The sequence below is a fragment of the Podarcis melisellensis genome (genome assembly GCF_964234715.1).
Source record: "Podarcis melisellensis genome assembly, chromosome: 9".
In the NCBI taxonomy this organism is placed as follows: domain Eukaryota; kingdom Metazoa; phylum Chordata; class Lepidosauria; order Squamata; family Lacertidae; genus Podarcis; species Podarcis melisellensis.
In genome coordinates, this window is record NC_138541.1 from 14,315,553 (window position 1) to 14,335,300 (window position 19,748).

The 19,748-nt window shown below is 45.0% G+C and overlaps 1 protein-coding gene across 6 annotated transcripts in view; it reads left to right on the plus strand.

The window, feature by feature from the left end:
* The window catches only part of ARHGAP24 (Rho GTPase activating protein 24), a 361,105-nt gene extending 345,204 nt beyond the window's left edge, over window positions 1–15,901 (plus strand). For all 6 annotated transcript variants that reach the window (XM_081924955.1, XM_081924956.1, XM_081924957.1 and 3 more), the window contains 5 exons: window positions 2,402–2,534; window positions 4,227–4,300; window positions 5,402–5,523; window positions 10,464–11,541; window positions 15,010–15,901. In XM_081924955.1, the coding sequence (XP_081781081.1) occupies window positions 2,402–2,534; window positions 4,227–4,300; window positions 5,402–5,523; window positions 10,464–11,541; window positions 15,010–15,253 (1,651 nt within the window). In that variant the 3' untranslated portion in view covers window positions 15,254–15,901. The remainder of the gene's footprint in view (window positions 1–2,401; window positions 2,535–4,226; window positions 4,301–5,401; window positions 5,524–10,463; window positions 11,542–15,009) is intronic.
* Window positions 15,902–19,748: the final 3,847 nt, after the last annotated feature.

Consider the following 19,748-nt stretch of genomic DNA (forward strand, 5'->3'; position numbering starts at 1 on the left):
TCAGGGATGTAGGAGAGGATATATTGTTTGATTATATCCTTTCCAACTTGTGCTAACAAGTTCTACAATTTAGTAGAATAACATCCCCTTTTTAAAACTTGCATGGCGGATGCGTTTGCTCAGGCTTGCTAAAGCCTCTAAAATAAGTTTCGTTGGTAATTCCCCATTAAAAGGTAAAGGGTAAAGGGACCCCTGACCATTAGGTCCAGTCGTAGCCGACTCTGGGGTTGCGGCGTTCATCTTGCTTTATTGGCCGAGGGAGCCGGCGTACAGCTTCCGGGTCATGTGGCCAGCATGACTAAGCCGCTTCTGGCAAACCAGAGCAGGGCACGGAAATGCTGTTTACCTTCCCGCCGGAGCGTTACTTATTTATCTACTTGCACTATGACATGCTTTCGAACTGCTAGGTTGGCAGGATCAGGGACTGAGCAATGGGAGCTCACCCCGTGGCGGGGATTCAAACTGCCGACCTTCTGATCGGCAAGCCCTAGACTCTGTGGTTTAAACCACAGCACTACCCGCATCCCAATTCTCCATTTAGTCCCTCATAAAAAGATAGACACGACACAGTCTTATATAAAAGTATATTAAAAAGAGTTTACTCACACATTCTGTTCACAATTGGATCCCAGAAGGCAGACTTAAGTTACAAAAGTAATATACCTGGAATCTATCCCATAAAGAGACAGTTCCTTTGTCATCTCTTGGCTGGAAGGCTGGAAGCCAAGAGAGCATCTTTGGCTAAGCAGGTGTTCCTTCTTCGACAAATGTAGTCAGAGAGAGAGAGATGGCTGACAGGTCCTGCTCTTTTGTTGCCTGGGCAGGTGAGGTCATGCCCACCTCTAGTCACATGCAAAGGAAGTCTGTCCCAGCCTAGGAGGAAACAAGAAGTTCCGACTGGCTGGTCCAGACATCCCCTTATTATGTCCACTCTAGGGATGTTGTACTTGACTGCTCTGTGTCTCACATCCCGCAGTATGCTCCTCAAAACACTGTCAAATGGGTAGGTGGGAATTTTTTATGGGGGAAAGTAGTCCCCAATTTCTGTGTTGCCCTGAGAGCCTGTGTGCTCCTAGTAATCATAGATGGCTCAGAGATTAGCAGGAAGGCTCCCCAGTTCAGATATGTGATATTTGAAATGCCAGATATTTGAAAACCTGGCATCTCTCTCATTTTGGAAATTATGCTCTGGTGCAGGAGCAGCTCACATCTCATTAGGCAGGCTCACCATCCACCTCTAGAATAGTTATTAAGGCCAATACCGCAATAATACTCTGCAACGAATAGCAGCTGCTTTGGCCTGAGGAAGTATTCTGTATAAATCTTATTTTACAACATCACCACCTAGTGGTAATATATAGATATACAGAGCAATTTCCAAAGCTTTCCACCTGTCGAGCTCATTAAAAATATTGCAGCCTGCAGAGTGCAGGGTGCACGGGTTTAGTCTGAGCTACAAACAACGTCAAAGAAATATGCATGGTTTGGAAATAAATGGATAGAGATAATTTTTCTCACTCTTTATAATGTGGTAAAACTTGGGGCTTATCTTATCGAGTCAATTAGGAGTAGCTTCCAGACAGACCTAAGACAAAAAAGAGTAAGCATTCATTTTGTGCAAAGAAATTAAGTGACTTACAGAATTTGCTGCCTTAGGATGTGGCAATGGTGACTGGTTTTGCTGGGTTTAGACCAGTTCTTAGAGGAGAATAACTCTGTCAAAAGTAGGAATTCTTGATGAATTCACTTTCTTTGAACTGCAATGAGAAGTGACCTAAGCCACACCTCTCGGACAAATGTGCAAATTGCAGCATACAAATCCTTCAGATGAAAAACGTCTCAAAATTTACAGTCATTTTGCGTATTTCAGGATGAAACACATTTAGAAATGTGTGTGTTGAAATAGAATATGTATCTAAACACATTTTTTTGTGATAATATATATAATAAGGGACGCGGGTGGTGCTGTGGGTTAAACCACAGAGCCTAGGACTTGCTACTCAGAAGATCGGCGGTTCGAATCCCCACGACGGGGTGAGCTCCCGTTGCTCAATCCCTGCTCCTGCCAACCTAGCAGTTCGGAAGCACGTCAAAGTGCAAGTAGATAAATAGGTACCGCTCTGGCAGGAAGGTAAACGGCATTTCCGTGCGCTGCTCTGGTTCGCCAGAAGCGGCTTAGTCATGTTGGCCACATGACCCGGAAGCTGTACGCCGGCTCCCTCGGCCAATAAAGCAAGATGAGCGCCATAACCCCAGAGTCTGCCACGACTGGACCTAATGGTCAGGGATCCCCTTTACCCTTTATATAATATGTATTTAGATCTGCACGAAAACTGCAATAGCTTTCTAGGTGCCTTGCGCTACATTTCCAGCAGTAATCTCATCCCTTCCCTCCCGACAGAAACACAGATGTACACACAGTGGCGTCGCTTTTGAAGCTGTACCTCAGAGAACTCCCAGAGCCAGTCATTCCATATGCCAAATATGAAGACTTTCTCGCCTGCGCCAAACTACTCAGCAAGGAAGAGGAAACGGTGAGTTTGCGGCCTTGATTCCAGTGTGTGAAATTATCAGGCGCCTGGCAGTCTTATTGAGGGATTTTGAGTGAAGTGATTTAACTCCTGTTTGGTCGCCTTCGTTTTATGTTGGCTGTTTCCATGATATACCTTAGAAACTTGGGAAGCTGCCTGGAATGAAGATATTGGAGATACACTTCAGAGGTCCAGACTATGGAGAGCCCGGGGAAAAATAATTTATAATTAATAATTTGGACTGTAATTTGGTCTTTTTAAATTTTAGTTTATTGTTTAATTATATGGATATGCTAATTGGCTGTTTTATTGGAAAATCAATAAAAATGATTTTTTAAAAAAATAAACTTGGGAAGCTGCTCAGACTATTTGTCCGCGTAGCTCAGTATTGTCTCCTGACAGTGCCTCTCCAAGGTCTCGGTCAGAGCTCTTTCTGGCTCCCTTTTTCATTGGAGATGCTAGAGATTTAACTTGGGACCTCATTCTTGCTCTACCACTGAGCTCTGGCCCCTCCTGAGAATGGGACAAAGGCCACATCCGTACTGTCCATTTAAAACACTATGATACCACTTTAAACAGTCATGGTTTCTCCCAGAGATTCCTGGGAGCTGTAGTTTCTGCTAAGGGTTTTGCTAAGAGATGTAAGGAGATGCATACTCCACTCTCAGAGCTACAGAAGAACCAGACGTGCTTAGAAGCTGCTCCATCATGGGCCTTCTAACCATATCCTGCAGCCAAACATGCTAAGCCAACCAGCGCTTAGCTTTCGCAATCGGAAATGTGTGTTTGTAGGTGGCAGCTGTGATATGTTGTGGGTGAACATATCAGACGTCACAGCGATTCTTCAAACAGCTCTTGTTTATTCACAGGCCAGAACAGAACTGAACTGAAGGGTTCAGTCAGCCTGCTTATATAGAGCTCCACTAGAACGTAACTGTAACAATTTTCTAAAACTATCCAATCACTGAATGTCACTTTTGATCCCTTATTTGCATAACTATCTACAGTATCCTCCTGCTGGCCCAGGGTGAGAACTTTAGTACATAACAGTCTCTTTTTAAAAAAAATAATATTTATTAACAGTTTAGACATTACAAAAAAAAAGAATTAAACAAAACAATACAATACAAAAACAAAGACACTACATAACACTAACACTAAGACATTAAACTAACAAAACAAAACAAAAACAATTTAAAACACATCCAATAATTTCAATATCTTATCTTTCATTCACTTGTTTCAACGACCTCCTCACACCTCCCTTTTTGTATTCCACTTCAATTAACTGTTTCAGCAATTCCTTTCCATCTTCCTCTGTTTTCTGTCCTGTAATTTATCTTAACATGTCTAACCTTATTTTTTCCCTTTAATACATTAATAATCTATTTGTACTTAGTTCCTTATAACATTTCTACTAAAGCCATATAACTTCATTCCAACATTTTTCTAACATTCATTGATTTTACAGTATTTCTGTAAATAGTCTTTAAACTTTTTCCAGTCTTCTTCCACCGATTCTTCTCCCTGGTCTCGGATTCTTCCAGTCATTTCCCATAACAGTCTCAACACATGTGAGCAGCTGCAATTGCCCATCACAATCTGTATTGATAGTTTTTAAAGGAAAGTGGGAATTTTTATGTTTCGGTCCCTTTCTATGGGGTTTCTAATGCCGCAGATCTCTTCTTCACACAGGGGCTGAACGAACTGGTGAAGCAAGTGAAGACTTTGCCACCTGTCAACTTCAACCTGCTGAAGTATATTTGCAGGTAAATATCCCGACAAGAATCTCAAAGCACCGATTGCCTTAGCACTCCCAAAGACATGATTCGATAGAACAGTTTTCTGTGAACAGCTCTTTAAGGAGTAACAACAGAACAGTTAAATTTTAACTTCTTCTACTACATCTTCTTCTTGTTGTTGCTGTTATCATTACTGATTTATTACCTGGCCTTTGCTGTAAGGTCCCAGGGCAAACGTTTAAAGCAGCTTAAAGTAAATTAGAATTACGAGAGTGGGTACTAAAATATCTCTCTCTCAAAGGGCAGAGTAAAGAAGCGTGTCTGTGAAAGCTGTATAATGAAGACACCAAATTCACCTCTGTGAGGAAAGAATATACTACTAGCAATAATAATAATAATTTATATGCCACCCATCTGACTGGGTTACCTCAGCTACTCTGGGTGGCTTCCAACAAATTAAAACACAGTAAGACATCAAACATTAAAATCTTCTCTAAACAGGGCTGCCTTCAGATGTCTTCTAAAATCAGATAGTTGTTTATTTCCTTTACATCTGATGGGAGGGCGTTCCACAGGGCGGGCGCCACTACCAAGTAGGCCCTCTGCCTAGTTTCCCTATAACTTCACTTCTCACAGTGAGGGAACTGTCAGAAGGCCCTCAGAGTTGGACCTCAGTGTCCTGGCTGAACGATGGGGGTGGAGACGCTCCTTCAGATATACAGGGCCAAAGCCATTTAGAGCTTTCAAGATTAGCACCAGCACTTTGAATTATGCTTAGAAATGTACTGGGAGCCAATGTAGGTCTTTCAGGACTGGTGTTATTATATGGCCCCAGCGACCGCTCCCAGTAACCAGTCTGGTAGCTCCACTCAAAACAAGACACTCCCTATCTGCAGACTTACATTCAAATAAAAAAACAAAAATACAACACACAAAGGAAAAGAGACAAGGGGGGGGGAATTATATCAGGGGTAGGATGGGGTGAGAGAGCATGTCTCCTTTGCACATTTATGCATAATTGCTAATTGCATGAATAGCATCTCACCTGGTTTGGCCCTGTCATTTATAGTTGACTGAATCCTGATTCTGGACCCCCCTCCCCCATGCTTTTTTTGGATGCATTAACAGATTCCTTGATGAAGTTCAGTCCTATTCTGGAGTCAACAAAATGAGTGTGCAAAACCTGGCTACTGTGTTTGGTCCCAACATCCTTCGTCCCAAAGTGGAGGATCCCTTAACCATCATGGAAGGTGAGTGAGAAAGCAAAACCCACCACGAAGGTTCCGTTAGCTGGTCTGAGGATCCTGTCAAGAACATTGATGCAACAGTAGGGTTTAATTTAATATAGTAAAAACGCTTTGTGGAACTTGAAAACAACCAAATAGCAGCATGTGCAGGAGTGCAAAATACAAGAGGGCCAGATCTGATATAACAGGCTGTATTTATGCAAGACTTGGAGGGGACAAGGGTGGCGCTGTGGTCTAAACCACAGAGCCTAGGGCTTGCTGATCAGAAGGTTGGTGGTTCAAATCCCTGCGACGGGGTGAGCTCCTGTTGCTCAGTCTCTGCTCCTGCCAACCTAGCAGTTCAAAAGCACGTCAAAGTGCAAGTAGATAAATAGGTGCTGCTCTGGCGGGAAGGTAAACGGCATTTCTGTGCGCTGCTCTGGTTCGCCAGAAGCGGCTTGGTCATGCTGGCCACATGACCCGGAAGCTGTACGCTGGCTCCCTCGGCCAATAAAGCGAGATGAGCGCTGCAACCCCAGAGTCGTCCACGACTGGACCTAAAGGTCAGGGGTACCTTTACCTTTACCTAGTTGCTTGGAGCAGAACCGTGGCATCTATATTGGAAGCATCCATCAAGTAAAATTAAGAATCAAGTGTAATAAAAAGAACAGCCTCCTGGATCAGGCCAGTGGTTCATCTTAGTCCAGCAACCTGTTCTCACAGCAGCCAACCAAGATTTTAGTTTAGCTATGATTTGGGACCCATGTGTGGACACAAAACATAGCAGCAAAGTCATTTGTTTGTTTGAGTATTTGCTTTGCACCGGAAAACCGTGCAAACGTTTCTACGTGCAAATATCAAAATTCAAAATATTTACAAAAATATATAATTATACTGGTGGTTTTTAAAGGAAAGGGCTCTTGGCAGAGCTGTGCTTCTTTACTGCCTGAATTTCAGCAGATTTGCTTTTTTATAGTTTTAATTCTATGCGATAGTAATTACTTTTAAACTTCTCTTTCATGTTTTCAGCTTTTTGCAATTTGTCTGTTTGAATTTGTGTAAGCTGCTTTGAGTTACAGTCTTACAAGAAGGCAGGATATAAATATTTTGTTGTTGTTTAGTCGTTTAGTCGTGTCCGACTCTTCGTGACCCCATGGACCAGAGCACGCCAGGCACTCCTGTCTTCCACTGCCTCCCGCAGTTTGGTCAAACTCATGCTAGTAGCTTCGAGAACACTATCCAACCATCTCGTCCTCTGTCGTCCCCTTCTCCTTGTGCCCTCAATCTTTCCCAACATCAGGGTTTTTCCAGGGAGTCTTCTCTTCTCATGAGGTGCCAAAGTATTGGAGTCTCAGCTTCAGGATCTGTCCTTCCAGTGAGCACTCAGGGCTAATTTCCTTCAGAATGGAGAGGTTTGATCTTCTTGCAGTCCATGGGACTCTCAAGAGTCTCCTCCAGCACCATAATTCAAAAGCATCAATTCTTCGGCGATCAGCCTTCTTTATGGTCCAGCTCTCACTTCCATACATCACTACTGGGAAAACCATAGCTTTAACTATATGGACCTTTGTTGGCAAGGTGATGTCTCTGCTTTTCAAGATGCTGTCTAGGTTTGTCGATATAAATATAGCAATAATAATTTTTAAAGTTGAGTGACCCCTGCTAGGAAATACAGCGTTGGATGACATGAACTTCTGATCTTTCCAAGGCCTTGCCCTATCAAGGGAAGCTGCCTTCTACTGAGTCCATGATCATCCAGGATTGGTGCATCTTGCTTTGTATTGTCTTCACTGACTGCCTGCAGCTCTCCAGAGTTTCAGACAGGAATCATCTTCAACCCAGCCTGCAAATCCCTGAAATTTAACTTAGAATAATGTGCTGTAAAACTGAACTATGAACCTTACCCTGATCCAGCGAAGGAGACCCTTAAGTTCCTAACAAGGCATTAATGCCCAGCTGCAAAAATAAAAATTAAAAAATCCAGATATCAGGTTCTTAGCTTCTTCCCCCCCTTCTGTGGATTTACATCCCTCTCATCAACAGATGATTTATTTTGCTAATTAGAGAGCGGAGGGAGAACAGCCTGCAAATGAAAGTGCTCCCTTGATTGCAGATGTTCATATTTCAGCTGCAATAATAATTTGTGCTCCCCCCGCCCATAACTCATTAAATATGAGAAGTGAGATCACTGTTTGTGTAACTCATTTAGAAGGGCGCATGAAACATCCATGCATGCTTTTGTTCCATAGCCCTGTGATGAGCATTGGGGGTGGGGGGGAGGTAGGAATCATCCTGATCAGAAGAAGAAAAAAAATTCCAATCTCTGGAGCTGCAATCCTGCGCACACTTACTAGGTAGCAAGTATCACTGAACTCAGTAGGGATCACATCTGTGTAGGCATGTAAATCTGTATCAGGCTTTAGCTTTGACAGGCATTTGGTGTATTTTGAGAATATTTTGGTTGATTGCTTTTTGAAAAGGGATGAAGCGTTTGCTTTGCCCATTAAGGAAATATTCCCATCACTCTGAATGACTTCATTTGCCCTCATTGACATCAGCAAGCAGCCAAGCCTGATTGGCTACAAAGTGTGATGGTGTCATCTTCACTCCCGGTTATTGCTCAAAAGCATCTGGCACATCAAATAATTATGCCTGGAAATGTGATTATAGCCTCCCCCCCAAAAAACCTCCATTTCAGGACGGATCAGATCAGACGAAGGTGCCGCTTCTTGCCATATGCCCAGGGATCAGCAAACTTTTTCAGCAGGGGGCCAGTCCACTGTCCCTCAGACCTTGTGGGGGGCCGGACTATATTTTTGGGAGGAGGAATGAAAAAATTCCTGTGCCCCACAAATAACCCAGAGATGCATTTTAAATAAAAGCACACATTCTGCTCATGTAAAAACACCAGGCAGGCCCCACAAATCACCCAGAGATGCATTTTAAATAGGAGGACACATTCTACTCATGTAAAAACACCAGGCAGGCCCCACAAATAACCCAGAGATGCATTTTAAATAGAAGGACACATTCTATTCATGTAAAAACACGCTGATTCCTGGACCGTCCACGGGCTGGATTTAGAAGGCGATTGGGCCGGATCCAGCCCCCGGGCCTTAGTTTGCCTACCCATGGCCTAGCGTCAAAGATGTGCTCCCAAAATTACCAAGTAAGTCATACTGCTTGTGCGCTATGGCCTTCTACAGAAGGAAACATGGTCATTCATTATAATGCATTTCAAAACGATCTCCCTCCTGGCTTAAGGGAGCACGCTTTGATTTATAACATAAGCAGAAGCATACTCAGCACTGAAGAACTGTGCGATGCACTCTGGCGGCTGCACCCAGTCTCATTTGGGAGCGCTTAATGACATTTATATTAAATTGATTTAACATCCCTTCTCATTATGATGTGCTGCTCCAGTCGGCACAACTAAACATTGCAAAAACGGGGGGGGGGGGGGGAGAGAGATGAGGAGATAACTCAACTGCTCCCTGCTACAGGTTTCTGAATCCAGCCAACTACACGCTGTTCAAAACCTGGAGTAAAACTGAAGGGAACCTCAGAAATTGTAATTAGACCATTCATCTTTTGATTCTTTATTTCTTTCCACCATGATTTTTGTTGTTATTGTTGTTGTGTTCCTGAAGCCGCTGGCTATTATGCTTAGATATTTGTCTTGCTCTGACATGACAAACTCAACTTTATCAGTATTCTGGAAACCATAGAAGAGTGGCGTGTGTCCAAACTGGCATGGGGAAAGAAGGGAGATTGAGAGGGGCCTGTTTGATGGGCCACCTACAGTTGTGCGATTGGTTCATGGCAGCTGCTGATGTGATTGGGAAGAGGAGCCAACCTGTATGGACTTCAGCACATAAGTAAAAATTGGTGCAGGCTTGTTGAAAAACATGGATGATGCCCCATTGCTCTTCTGATGCAATTGGAGCTACAATAATGGAACTATCCTGAGCTTGGAAGAGATAGATCCCTTTATATAGGCTAGAAAATCTACAGGCTAATATAAAAGCCAAAGTATTGCAGGTGGGCTCCTTTCTTATTTTTTTAAAAAATATATATGTATAGCCCTTTTTATATGGGACGCGGGTGGCACTGTGGGTTAAACCACAGAGCCTAGGACTTGCCAATCAGAAGGTCGGCGGTTCGAATCCCTGCGATGGGATGAGCTCCCATTGTTTGGTCCCAGCTCCTGCCCACCTAGCAATTCAAAAGCACGTCAAAGTGCAAGTAGATAAATAGGTACTGCTCTGGCGGGAAGGTAAACGGCGTTTCTGTGCGCTGCTCTGGTTCGCCAGAAGCGGCGTAGTCATGCTGGCCACATGACCCGGAAGCTGTACTCTGGCTCCCTCGGCCAATAAAGCAAGATGAGATCCGCAACCCCAGAGTCGGTCAGGACTGGACCAAATGGGTCCAGTTTACCTTTACAGCCCCTTTTACAACACAGAACATAGCAAACAATAAATGTCAATATCCCATTAAAACAAGTTTTGTAAGTGCAGATATAATCATAAGAAATACAGGAGAAAATACAGGTTTCTGTTAAGTTATGGGACAACTTGATCACCCTCCTCTGCACACATTCCAACTTGTCAATTTCCTTCTTAAACTGGTGCCCAGAATTGGACACAGCACTCCTTGTTGAGATCATCCCATGTTTTGCAGGATGGCAACTACAAAGATGGGGAGGAAGCAAGACATTGGCCCAAACCTGCAAAATGAGTGCAATGCAGCAGTCGGTTTCCATCGTGCTTTACTAACAGCAATTAGGAGAAAGAAACAAATGATGAGTGACAAAAACTGGAAGGTGTCCTTTGCTTTCAGTTTTCACTAGAAAATTGATCATGTAGATACCAAGTCTTAGAACAGATAGGCTTTGATACAAGCCTTCTTCTTCAATGGTTACCTGCCGTTTAAATGTTGGTTGTGTTTATGTGGTCTTCTTCTAGGCACTGTTGTTGTCCAGCAGCTGATGTCCATGATGATAAGTGAGCATGAGCTGCTGTTTCCCAAGGATGGGGACGTCCAAAGTGGGCAGGAGGTGAGCAACAACAACAACGAGGTCCAAAAGAAAGTGATCATCGGTCAGCTCCAGAACAAAGAAAACAACAACACCAAGGATTCCTCACCACTGAGACACTGTTCTTGGGATAAACCAGAGTCTCCCCAAAGAACCATTGTGGAGAACGGCTCTCCTACAGCTCAGCCTGGGAGCAGGTCAAATAGCCCAAGGAACAGCATTCACAAACTGGACATCACCAGAAGCCCACCCCTTATGGTGAAAAAAAACCCAGCGTTCAATAAAGGCAGTGGCATCGTCACCAACGGATCCTTCAGCAGCTCTGTGGAGGGTCAAGAGAAGACATCACCAGCCTTGCCCAATGGTACCTTGCAGAGCAGAAGAACATCTTCCCTGAAAGGGCCAGTCACCAAAATGGGCACCCACAGCGTGCAGAACGGAGGGGTGCGAATGGGCATCTCCAGCACAGATGCCCACAGCAACTCTCTGAACAGCCGGAACCAGGGCTGGATGGCCAATGGGTACGTGACGCTGCGGGACAACAAACAGAAGGAGTCCACGGGGGACTCTGGCCAGCACAACAGACTCTCTACTTACGACAACGTGCACCAGCAGTTCTCCATACTGAATGCCGAAGACAAGCAGAGCGTCGACAGTGCGACTTGGTCCACTTCCTCTTGCGAAATTTCCCTCCCCGAACATTCCAACTCCTGCCGCTCCTCCACCACCACTTGCCCCGAGCAAGACTTTTACGGGGCCAATTTTGAAGACCCTGTCCTCCTGGATGAGCCCCAGCACGAAGACCTCTCCAACCAAGGAGATTACGAGAACAAAGGCGACCGCAGAAGCGTCGGGGGGCGCAGCAGCCGAGCGACGAGCAGCAGCGACAACAGCGAAACGTTTGTGGTCAACAACACGGGCAACCACAGTGCTTTGCATAGCCTCGTGTCGAGCTTAAAGCAGGAAATGGCGAAACAGAAGCTGGAGTATGAAACAAGGATAAGAAGGTAAGCTGCCAGGGTCAGAGCTCCCGTTCTTTACGGTGCAGTCCTGTGCATGCCTACTCAGCAGTAAGCCCCATTGAGTTCAATGGGACTTCTCCCCAGGTAATAAGTGCACATAGAGGATTGTAGCCTAAAGCATTTATGCGCCAGTGCAATGAGGGCTGCATTATTCATCGGCTTAAATCCAACGAACCCAGTTCAAGAAGTATTCAGGTTGGCCAGCTCATGCTCCCCTTCAGGTGGGAAAAGCCATACATTATTTGCTAGTCAGGTGAGCTAAGATCATTACACTGGGGCCCTTCAGTCAGATCCCAAGGAAAAATCATTTAAATTATATATGCTCTGACATGAAGTGTTGCATTAACAATGAGCAAGAAAAAAGGTCAGGAGACGTCTTAGCACTCAGCTTAATTTATCTCCTAGGGGGTTATATATGGCTGGCATCTTCCCGTCTGAACCAAGTGATCAAAAAGTCCAGCTGTAAATGCTAACGAGTATCAGAAAATTTATTTCGCTGCATGCCAGGGGACACTCGAAAAGGAAAATGTGTTTCTCAGCGGCTGGAAGTGCAAAAGTTCTCTGCTGCTTTTAGATTCATAGCATGGATTTTAATGAGCTCAGGAGGCTTTGATTCCATTATAAAAAAATTGCAAATGAGCCTTAGAAATGGCTTCAACCTTTCAGAGCTCTAGGCCGGTTAAGTGCTAGACTGAGCCTAGTAAAGGCTCATATTTTGGGGTTGGGTGTTCATCAATATGCTGATGATACCCAGCTCTACCTCTTTTAAATCAGAACCAGTGAAGGCAGTGAAGGTCCTGTGTGAGTGTCTGGAGGTGGTTGGAGGATGGATGGCAGCTAACGGACTGAGGTTGAATCCTGACAAGACAGAAGTACTGTTCTTGGGGGACAGGGGGCGGGCTGGTGTGGAGGACTCCCTGATCCTGAATGGGGTAACTGTGCCCCTGAAGGACCAGGTGCGCAGCCTGGGGGTAATTTTGAACTCACAGCTGTCCATGGAGGCGCAGGTCAATTCTGTGTCCAGGGCAGCTGTTTATCAGCTCAACCTGGTATGCAGGCTTAGACCCTACCTGCCCGCAGACTGTCTCGCCAGAGTGGTACATGCTCTAGTTATCTCCCACTTGGACTACTGCAATGCGCTCTACGTGGGGCTACTTTTGAAGGTGACTCGGAAACTGCAATTAATCCAGAATGCGGCAGCTAGACTGGTGACTGGGAGTGTCTGTCGAGACCATATAACACCGGGTCCTGAAAGATCTTCATTGGCTCCCAGCACATTTCCAAGCACAATTCAAAGTGTTGGTGCTGACCTTTAAAGCCCTAAATGGCCTCAGTCCTGTATACCTGAAGGAGCGTCTCCACCCCCAATATCTAGCCTGGACACTGAGGTCCAGCTCCAAGGGCCTTCTGGCAGTTCCCTCTCTGCGAGAAGTGAGGTTACAGGGAACCAGGCAGAGGGCCTTCTCGGTAGTGGCACCCACTCTGTGGAATGCCCTCCCATCAGATGTCAAGGAAATAAACAACTATTTTACTTTTAAAAGACAACTGAAGGTGGCCCTGTTTAGGGAAGTTTTTAATGTCTGGTGCTGTATTGGTTTTAATATTAGGTTGGAAGCCACCAAGAGTGGCTGGGGAAACCCAGCCAGATGGGCGGGGTATAAATAAATTATTACTACTACTACTACTACTACTACTACTATAAAACGTTGGGAGAGTTTCAGTCTTGAAAGTCTGAGATTTTCAAACCATCAGCCTTTGCAATGTCGGCAGGGGGAAGGTGCTAAAAATTCTGGGCACCATAAATTTAATAAATAACCGATAGACAAGAGTTTCCAGACATCTAGCAATTGGTAACACTGGCATTCTATTAAGAATAAGAACATATGCAGAGCCCTTCTGGATCAGGCCCAAGGCCCCTCTGGTTCTGCACTCTCTTCTCACAGTGGCCAACCAGGTGGAAAGCCCTTGAGCTTCAGCACTCTCCATATCTGCAACTTCTCGGCAATGGTGCCCACCCTGTGGAACACACTCCCTTTAGAGGTCAAGGAAATAAACAACTATCTGACTTTTAGAAGACATCTGAAGGCAGCCCTGTTTAGGGAAGTTTTTAATGTTTGATATTTTTTATAGTGTTTTTAATATTCTGTTGGGAGCCGCCCAGAGTGGCTGGGGAAACCCAGTCAGATGGGTGGGGTATAAATAATTTTAAAAGTATTTATATTATTATTAAGCTTCTACACATGCAATGTGCAAGGTACTTCATCCTTTGACTCAAGCAGCAAAAAGTCCCTGCCTGTGCAATTATTCCTCCCCTCCAAGTACCTTGAGGGAGGGGGAGAGCGGAAAGAGATTAGTGAAGCAGCCAATAAAAAAAGTATCATTCCTTGCCTCTCCTCTGTTCTAAATAACCCCACCCTGAAATGGTTTTTTTATATTATTGTAACTTTTTGTTTACCTCCCTTCCCCACAATGGCTCGCATACACTTCCAAAGCAGGCATGCTTAGCTTCAAGAGTTCAACTGTATATCATGGGCCCCTAGAACATTCTCTGGGCCTTTTCACATGTAGGTTGTCAACTGGCTAATTAGAACCATCTCTGGAGAAGGGATGTTGTCAGGCTTTGGGGAATCAGCTTCCTCCCCCATGGCAGTAAACAAAGATCAAACGAAAGAAGTGTCTTACCAGTTAGAAACTTTAATAATCACAGTGAAAGAACAAAAAACATGTTTCCTAGAAATGGCGGTGCTCCCAGTTAAGGATCACACACACACACCCCTCCACCCCTTTTAATCTACGTCACTCCTACATCTTGTAATCTAAGCTTGTACCCTCTGCGCTTTCTGTTCTGAGACTTTCTGCGCTCTCCCTGTCTTTGGAGAAGGGGGCTGAATGCTGTCCAACAACTGTGAATCTGTTAACCCTCTCTCTTCCAGTGCTGCTTCTCCTAGCTCTTCCCCACCCAGTATTTCCCAGCTTCTGCCTTCTGAACTATGTCCCTCTGCAAACCTCTGTTCCAAATCTATACTGTCCTCCTGCTTCTGGGAGGGGGAGGCTCCCACCATTCCTCCTTAGTGCAGCTGTCCTCAGCACGGTCCCTGACAGGTGTCTCCAGTTCTGTTTGTTTTTCTCTCACCCATAACATCACAACTTTGCCACATGTCTTTGTGTATGCTAAGTTCTGTGGGGCTTACTTCTATGTAACTGGCACCCTGTGTTAACTAGCATTCTAGAATTGGATGGGGCCACAAGCGTCATCTATTACAGTCCAACCCCCTGCAATGCAGGATACTTTTGCCCAACACGGGGCTCAAACCCACAACCTTGAGATTAAGAGTCTCATGCTCTACCGACTGAGCTATCACAGCTGTTACCGAACTATCCTTCTTTGGGTGCCCATGAGCATTGAGTTGTACCAAGGTATACTAAGCCCTTTGTCTACTTTTGCTCCTCCAGTCTTGAACAAAGGAATCTCTCCCTGGAGACAGAAATGCTTGGCTTGCATGATGAACTGGAACAGGAGAAGAAAAAGTTCACCATGGTGGAGATTAAAATGCGCAATGCTGAGCGGGCCAAAGAAGACGCAGAGAAGAGGAACGATATGCTGCAGAAGGAGATGGAGCAGTTCTTCTCGACATTTGGGGAGCTGACAGTCGAGACACGTCGGCCAGAAAGAGGGAACACCATATGGATCCAGTGAGCGCTGCTGCTGCTGCCGACCAAGACTGTGGGATTCTGGGAAGAGGGTTGTTGGGATATTATATTGTAACAGGTGACTGGTCACCTGACTGAGGCTAGCACTCAACGTAACGTCGACCCTCAGAAGACGACGCCATGCCTATGTCAACCAACCACATCCGCCATGTGTACTTTTTAATTGAGAAATCATATTCCTTGAATGCAACCGTTAAGTGTTACAACTGGATTTGTGTATATAGATTTTAAATAGGTCATCCGAGGGAAGGGGGGATAGAAAGAGACAAGAAGAAATATTTTAATGCAAGTCTTATATTTAAACTGGCAAACGGAACCTTCATTGCAATTAAGCTTTATATTGAGGCTTTTTCCCCTTGCACTTAATTAACATAATAAGCTATTTTTGGCATTGTGTCATCATCAGCTTATTTTGTATATTACTTTTTCCCCCCCTTTTGGTTGCCCCTCTCGCTGGGGAATTAAGATACACATCTATCTATATATATAGATATCTATATATATAATGTTAGCTATTAAACAAAACGAAAAGGATATTGTGTGACTGTGCTGTTTGTGCCAATGGATTTGCCCATGACCAAAAAAAAAAAAAGTGTAAATAATTTTATAAAAATATAACATGAGCATCTAATAAGTTGGAACTCTTTTTTTCTTTCTTTTTCTTTGGGATCTATCAGTTAGAAAACACAATACAATATTTCCTGTGCATGTGCGGTGCTGCAATTAGCCCTCCCTTGAAGACAGTGCATCCTATTCTGGATCAAACTGCACATTATATCCAACATGTAATTTGGGAATGCATGCTTGTTTTTCAAAAAGCAGCCACTGAGGGAGGGGTGGGCAGTCAGGATCAGGCCTGCAGCACTTGTTACCATCCTTCCAACAGCCCTCTCATATATGCCAATAGCTGTGTGCCCCCCCAGTGTCATAAATCAGCTTCAAGGGATATTTGGGGTGGACCACAAGGGCTGCTTTGGTTGGTAGTGGAGATATGGAGTTAACTTCTCCATACACCATTGTCCCAGTCTTGGTTGCTTCCTTCCCTAAGGCTGCTATTTAAAGTGGTTGAAAAAAAGAAGATATGCAATCTAAATTATGTTTGGCCCTTGTGAGAGCCATCATTGATGGGGGTTTAGCAGAAGGCGGTGCAGACAGAAAGTAGATGTCAGAAGAGGATGCAGTGGGAGACAAGATTGTCCCTGTGCTTAGAATTATGTTATTGTTGTTGTTCTTTATATTATGATTATTTGGCTTTGCAAAATAGGTTGGGTCAAACATACTTGTGAAACTCTCTTTCCCAATACCTCATTATAGTTTTTTCTCACCCCACTTGCCCTTGTTACCTGAAGCAGATGCTGAGTTCCTTGTAGTTACCAGCACATTGCTCCCGGGTCATCGCCAGAGTGTCAGTATTCGTAAGAGGGATTCAGTTGCATACTATTAAGCCTCGTGTGTGAAGGTGATTCATGATCCGTTGAGAGCTCCCTCTGGAGTGTCTCATTTGCATGCTCAGGACAAGAGAAGCATGATCAAGAACATGCCCTTTGAATGCCCTGTGTGTGGAATTTATTCCCAGGGCAATTAACTTGCCCAAGCTCTCGGGACTAGTCGGAAGCAATGCAAGACCAGTCTATGTAGGGTGCATTCCGGTTGATCAGGAGTCAACCACGACTGGAGTGGCATTTTAAGATTCCTTACACCTCTCCCCCACCTTAAATCCAGCTAGTTCTAATGCCTTATTGCCTGCAATGAGACTTTTGAACAACAAATTTTAAGAGCAGGCTCATGCCACACAAGCACCACTTGGCTATTCAAAACATGTTGACTCTCAGATGCCCATTGGACTCTCAGATGTTCATTTCCCATTGGAAAGGTGTGGGGGAATTGCCATGGGTACAGCACCAGATTTAGGGTGGTGTGGGCTGTTCCCTTGACCGGGGCACTAGGCCAAAGGGGTACAAAATCATCAACGTCATCCTATATTTATACATGTAACTACTGAGAAGATCCATAAAAAGCAACCATACAAAAATGAATTATTTTGAAAATTAAAAATGGCGGGGGGGGGGGTTGTCCTCAGGGCATAATATTATTTAAGTCCCTGATGGCTGTTTTGCCTACACAAACCATCACTTGATGCCAGACTCAACAAACAATGCAAACACAGCCCCATAATATAAACGAAGTTCAGAATGGTGAGTTTGAAATAAGGGCACACCTAGCTCTTAAACCATCATCATTAGTATTGTAGGGCAGCCATCCATGGAGGTGAGTTACACATTTCGTCCCATCTCCCATGGCATTTCCCTCATACTCTGAAAGTCACATTGGCTATGTTGTGGCAGAAGACTCAGTGTCAGCAAACAGCAGCTTCAGGAAGTTACCAAAGCACCAGCATCCTAGCAGAGACCACTGCCAATGACTCCCATGAATCAATTCTCTGATCTGTGCCAACTGACACAAACCAACATTTTAAATTCCCACAATGCCTTGCAGCAACAATTACATTTGGAGCATTGTGGGAAATTTAAAAAGTGGGGTGGCGCTGTGGGTTAAACCACAGAGCCTAGGACTTGCCAATCAGAAGGCCGGCGGTTCAAATCCCCATGATGGGGTGAGCTCCTGTTGCTCGGTCCCTGCTCCTGCCAACCTAGCAGTTCGAAAGCACACCAAAGTGCAAGTAGATAAATAGGTACAGCTCCGGCAGGAAGGTAAACGGCGTTTCCTTGCACTGCTCTAGTTCGCCAGAAGCGGCTTAGTCATGCTGACCACATGACCCAGAAGCTGTATGCTGGCTCCCTCGGCCATTAAAGCGAGATGAGCGCTGCAACCCAGAGTCAGCCACGACTGGACCTAATGGTCAGGGGTCCCTTTACCTTTACCAGAGGGCCCACTAATATCAGAGAAGGGGGCACCAGATAGGAAGTTGCCATGGGAACCCTCAAACCTGCAGCCGGACTTACTTGTGAGAGCTGTGATCGTATATTTTGCCCTGAAACAATGGCAAGGAGCCCCATATTTAATCAGGGACCCATTAGCTTGGGGGCTGAAGTTAACCCTTTCTCTTGTGACATTTGTCTGGTGGAATGAGGTCAATGACTGTTTCTGACCTCTCAAAGGAAGCCCCATCTGATGCGTCTCTGGAGCCATAGCTGAAGCCACGTATGGGAAACGCAGTCCAAAAGTCATACACAACAGACCAGCTTTACATTGTGGTCCATTACAAGCCCTTGCTTTGCAATCCACCAGCACATAGCAGGTTCAGTTCACTTCTCTCCCCAAGTTTTCATCACCAGAAGCCCATGTTGTATACAGAGTATCCAATACACCACAGAGTGTCACTGTGTGTAATGAACAATGTTGCCAGGAAAAACAAGGTTAGCATTGTCTGCTCTGTTCAGCTATAAGAAACTAGTGTTGTGAAGCAAGTGCTCGTGTCAGGCATGAGCTATGAGCCCATAATATTGTGAGAGGGGCCTGGAAACTTAAGTCATGACTCTTGCATCCTTCATCCAGGAATGACACTGCTTGGTTTAGGATGCGCCACGTGACATTAGGAGGCCTGTCGGTATGTAAGCATGTAGCTATAGGGACATCCAAGCAGCTGAGCTCCCCCCCCCCCCCGTCACTATTCCTAAGCTTTGGTCCCTCTCACCCTACAGGGAGATCTGGGCTGAGCCAAAATGGGATTACTAGTGTGCAACAGCCTAACAGGATTATCACCATCCATGGAACTGCGGCAATGTGCTTAGGCTTGCAGCGCTAGACCAGCGTCCTGAACAGCTCAATCACTTCTTGCAAGCACAGCCCTGTTCATCTCTACACAAAGCTTACCACCTTCAGACAACTCTATACAACATGTTTTGTGACTGGTGCCCAATGGGATCGGTAGGGCAAAAGGCAGGGAGACCAACTGTAGCAGGTAGAAGAGGAGGAGGAAGAAGAAGAGTTTGGATTTGATATCCCGCTTTATCACTACCCGAAGGAGTCTCAAAGCGGCTAACATTCTCCTTTCCCATCTTCCCCCACAACAAACACTCTGTGAGGTGAGTGGGGCAGAGAGACTTCAAAGAAGTGTGACTAGCCTAAGGTCACCCAGCAGCTGCATGTGGAGGAGCGGAGACGCGAACCCGGTTCACCAGATTACGAGTCTACCACTCTTAACCACTACACCACACTACACCACAGGGAACTAGTTCCCTGACTGGTTGTAAGTACAATGGCAGGCAGGCTTTGGGGTAGGCTGGGTGAGGGCAGACTAAGGTTGGCAGAGCAGTGCCCAGTTAGAATTAATGGACCACACTCTACTGACTGTTCTGCCTTGTCAAGTGATAAGATTAGTATTGTAATCTAGAGTAGTTTCTTGTGCAGCCAACTTCCATGATTTTGGCCAATAGGGAAGTTGGTTGAGGGCTGGGCATCCAGCCTGTTTTTGTCATGACCCTAGAGTTAGGCTCCCCTTCTCTAGGGGATGAAGTCAA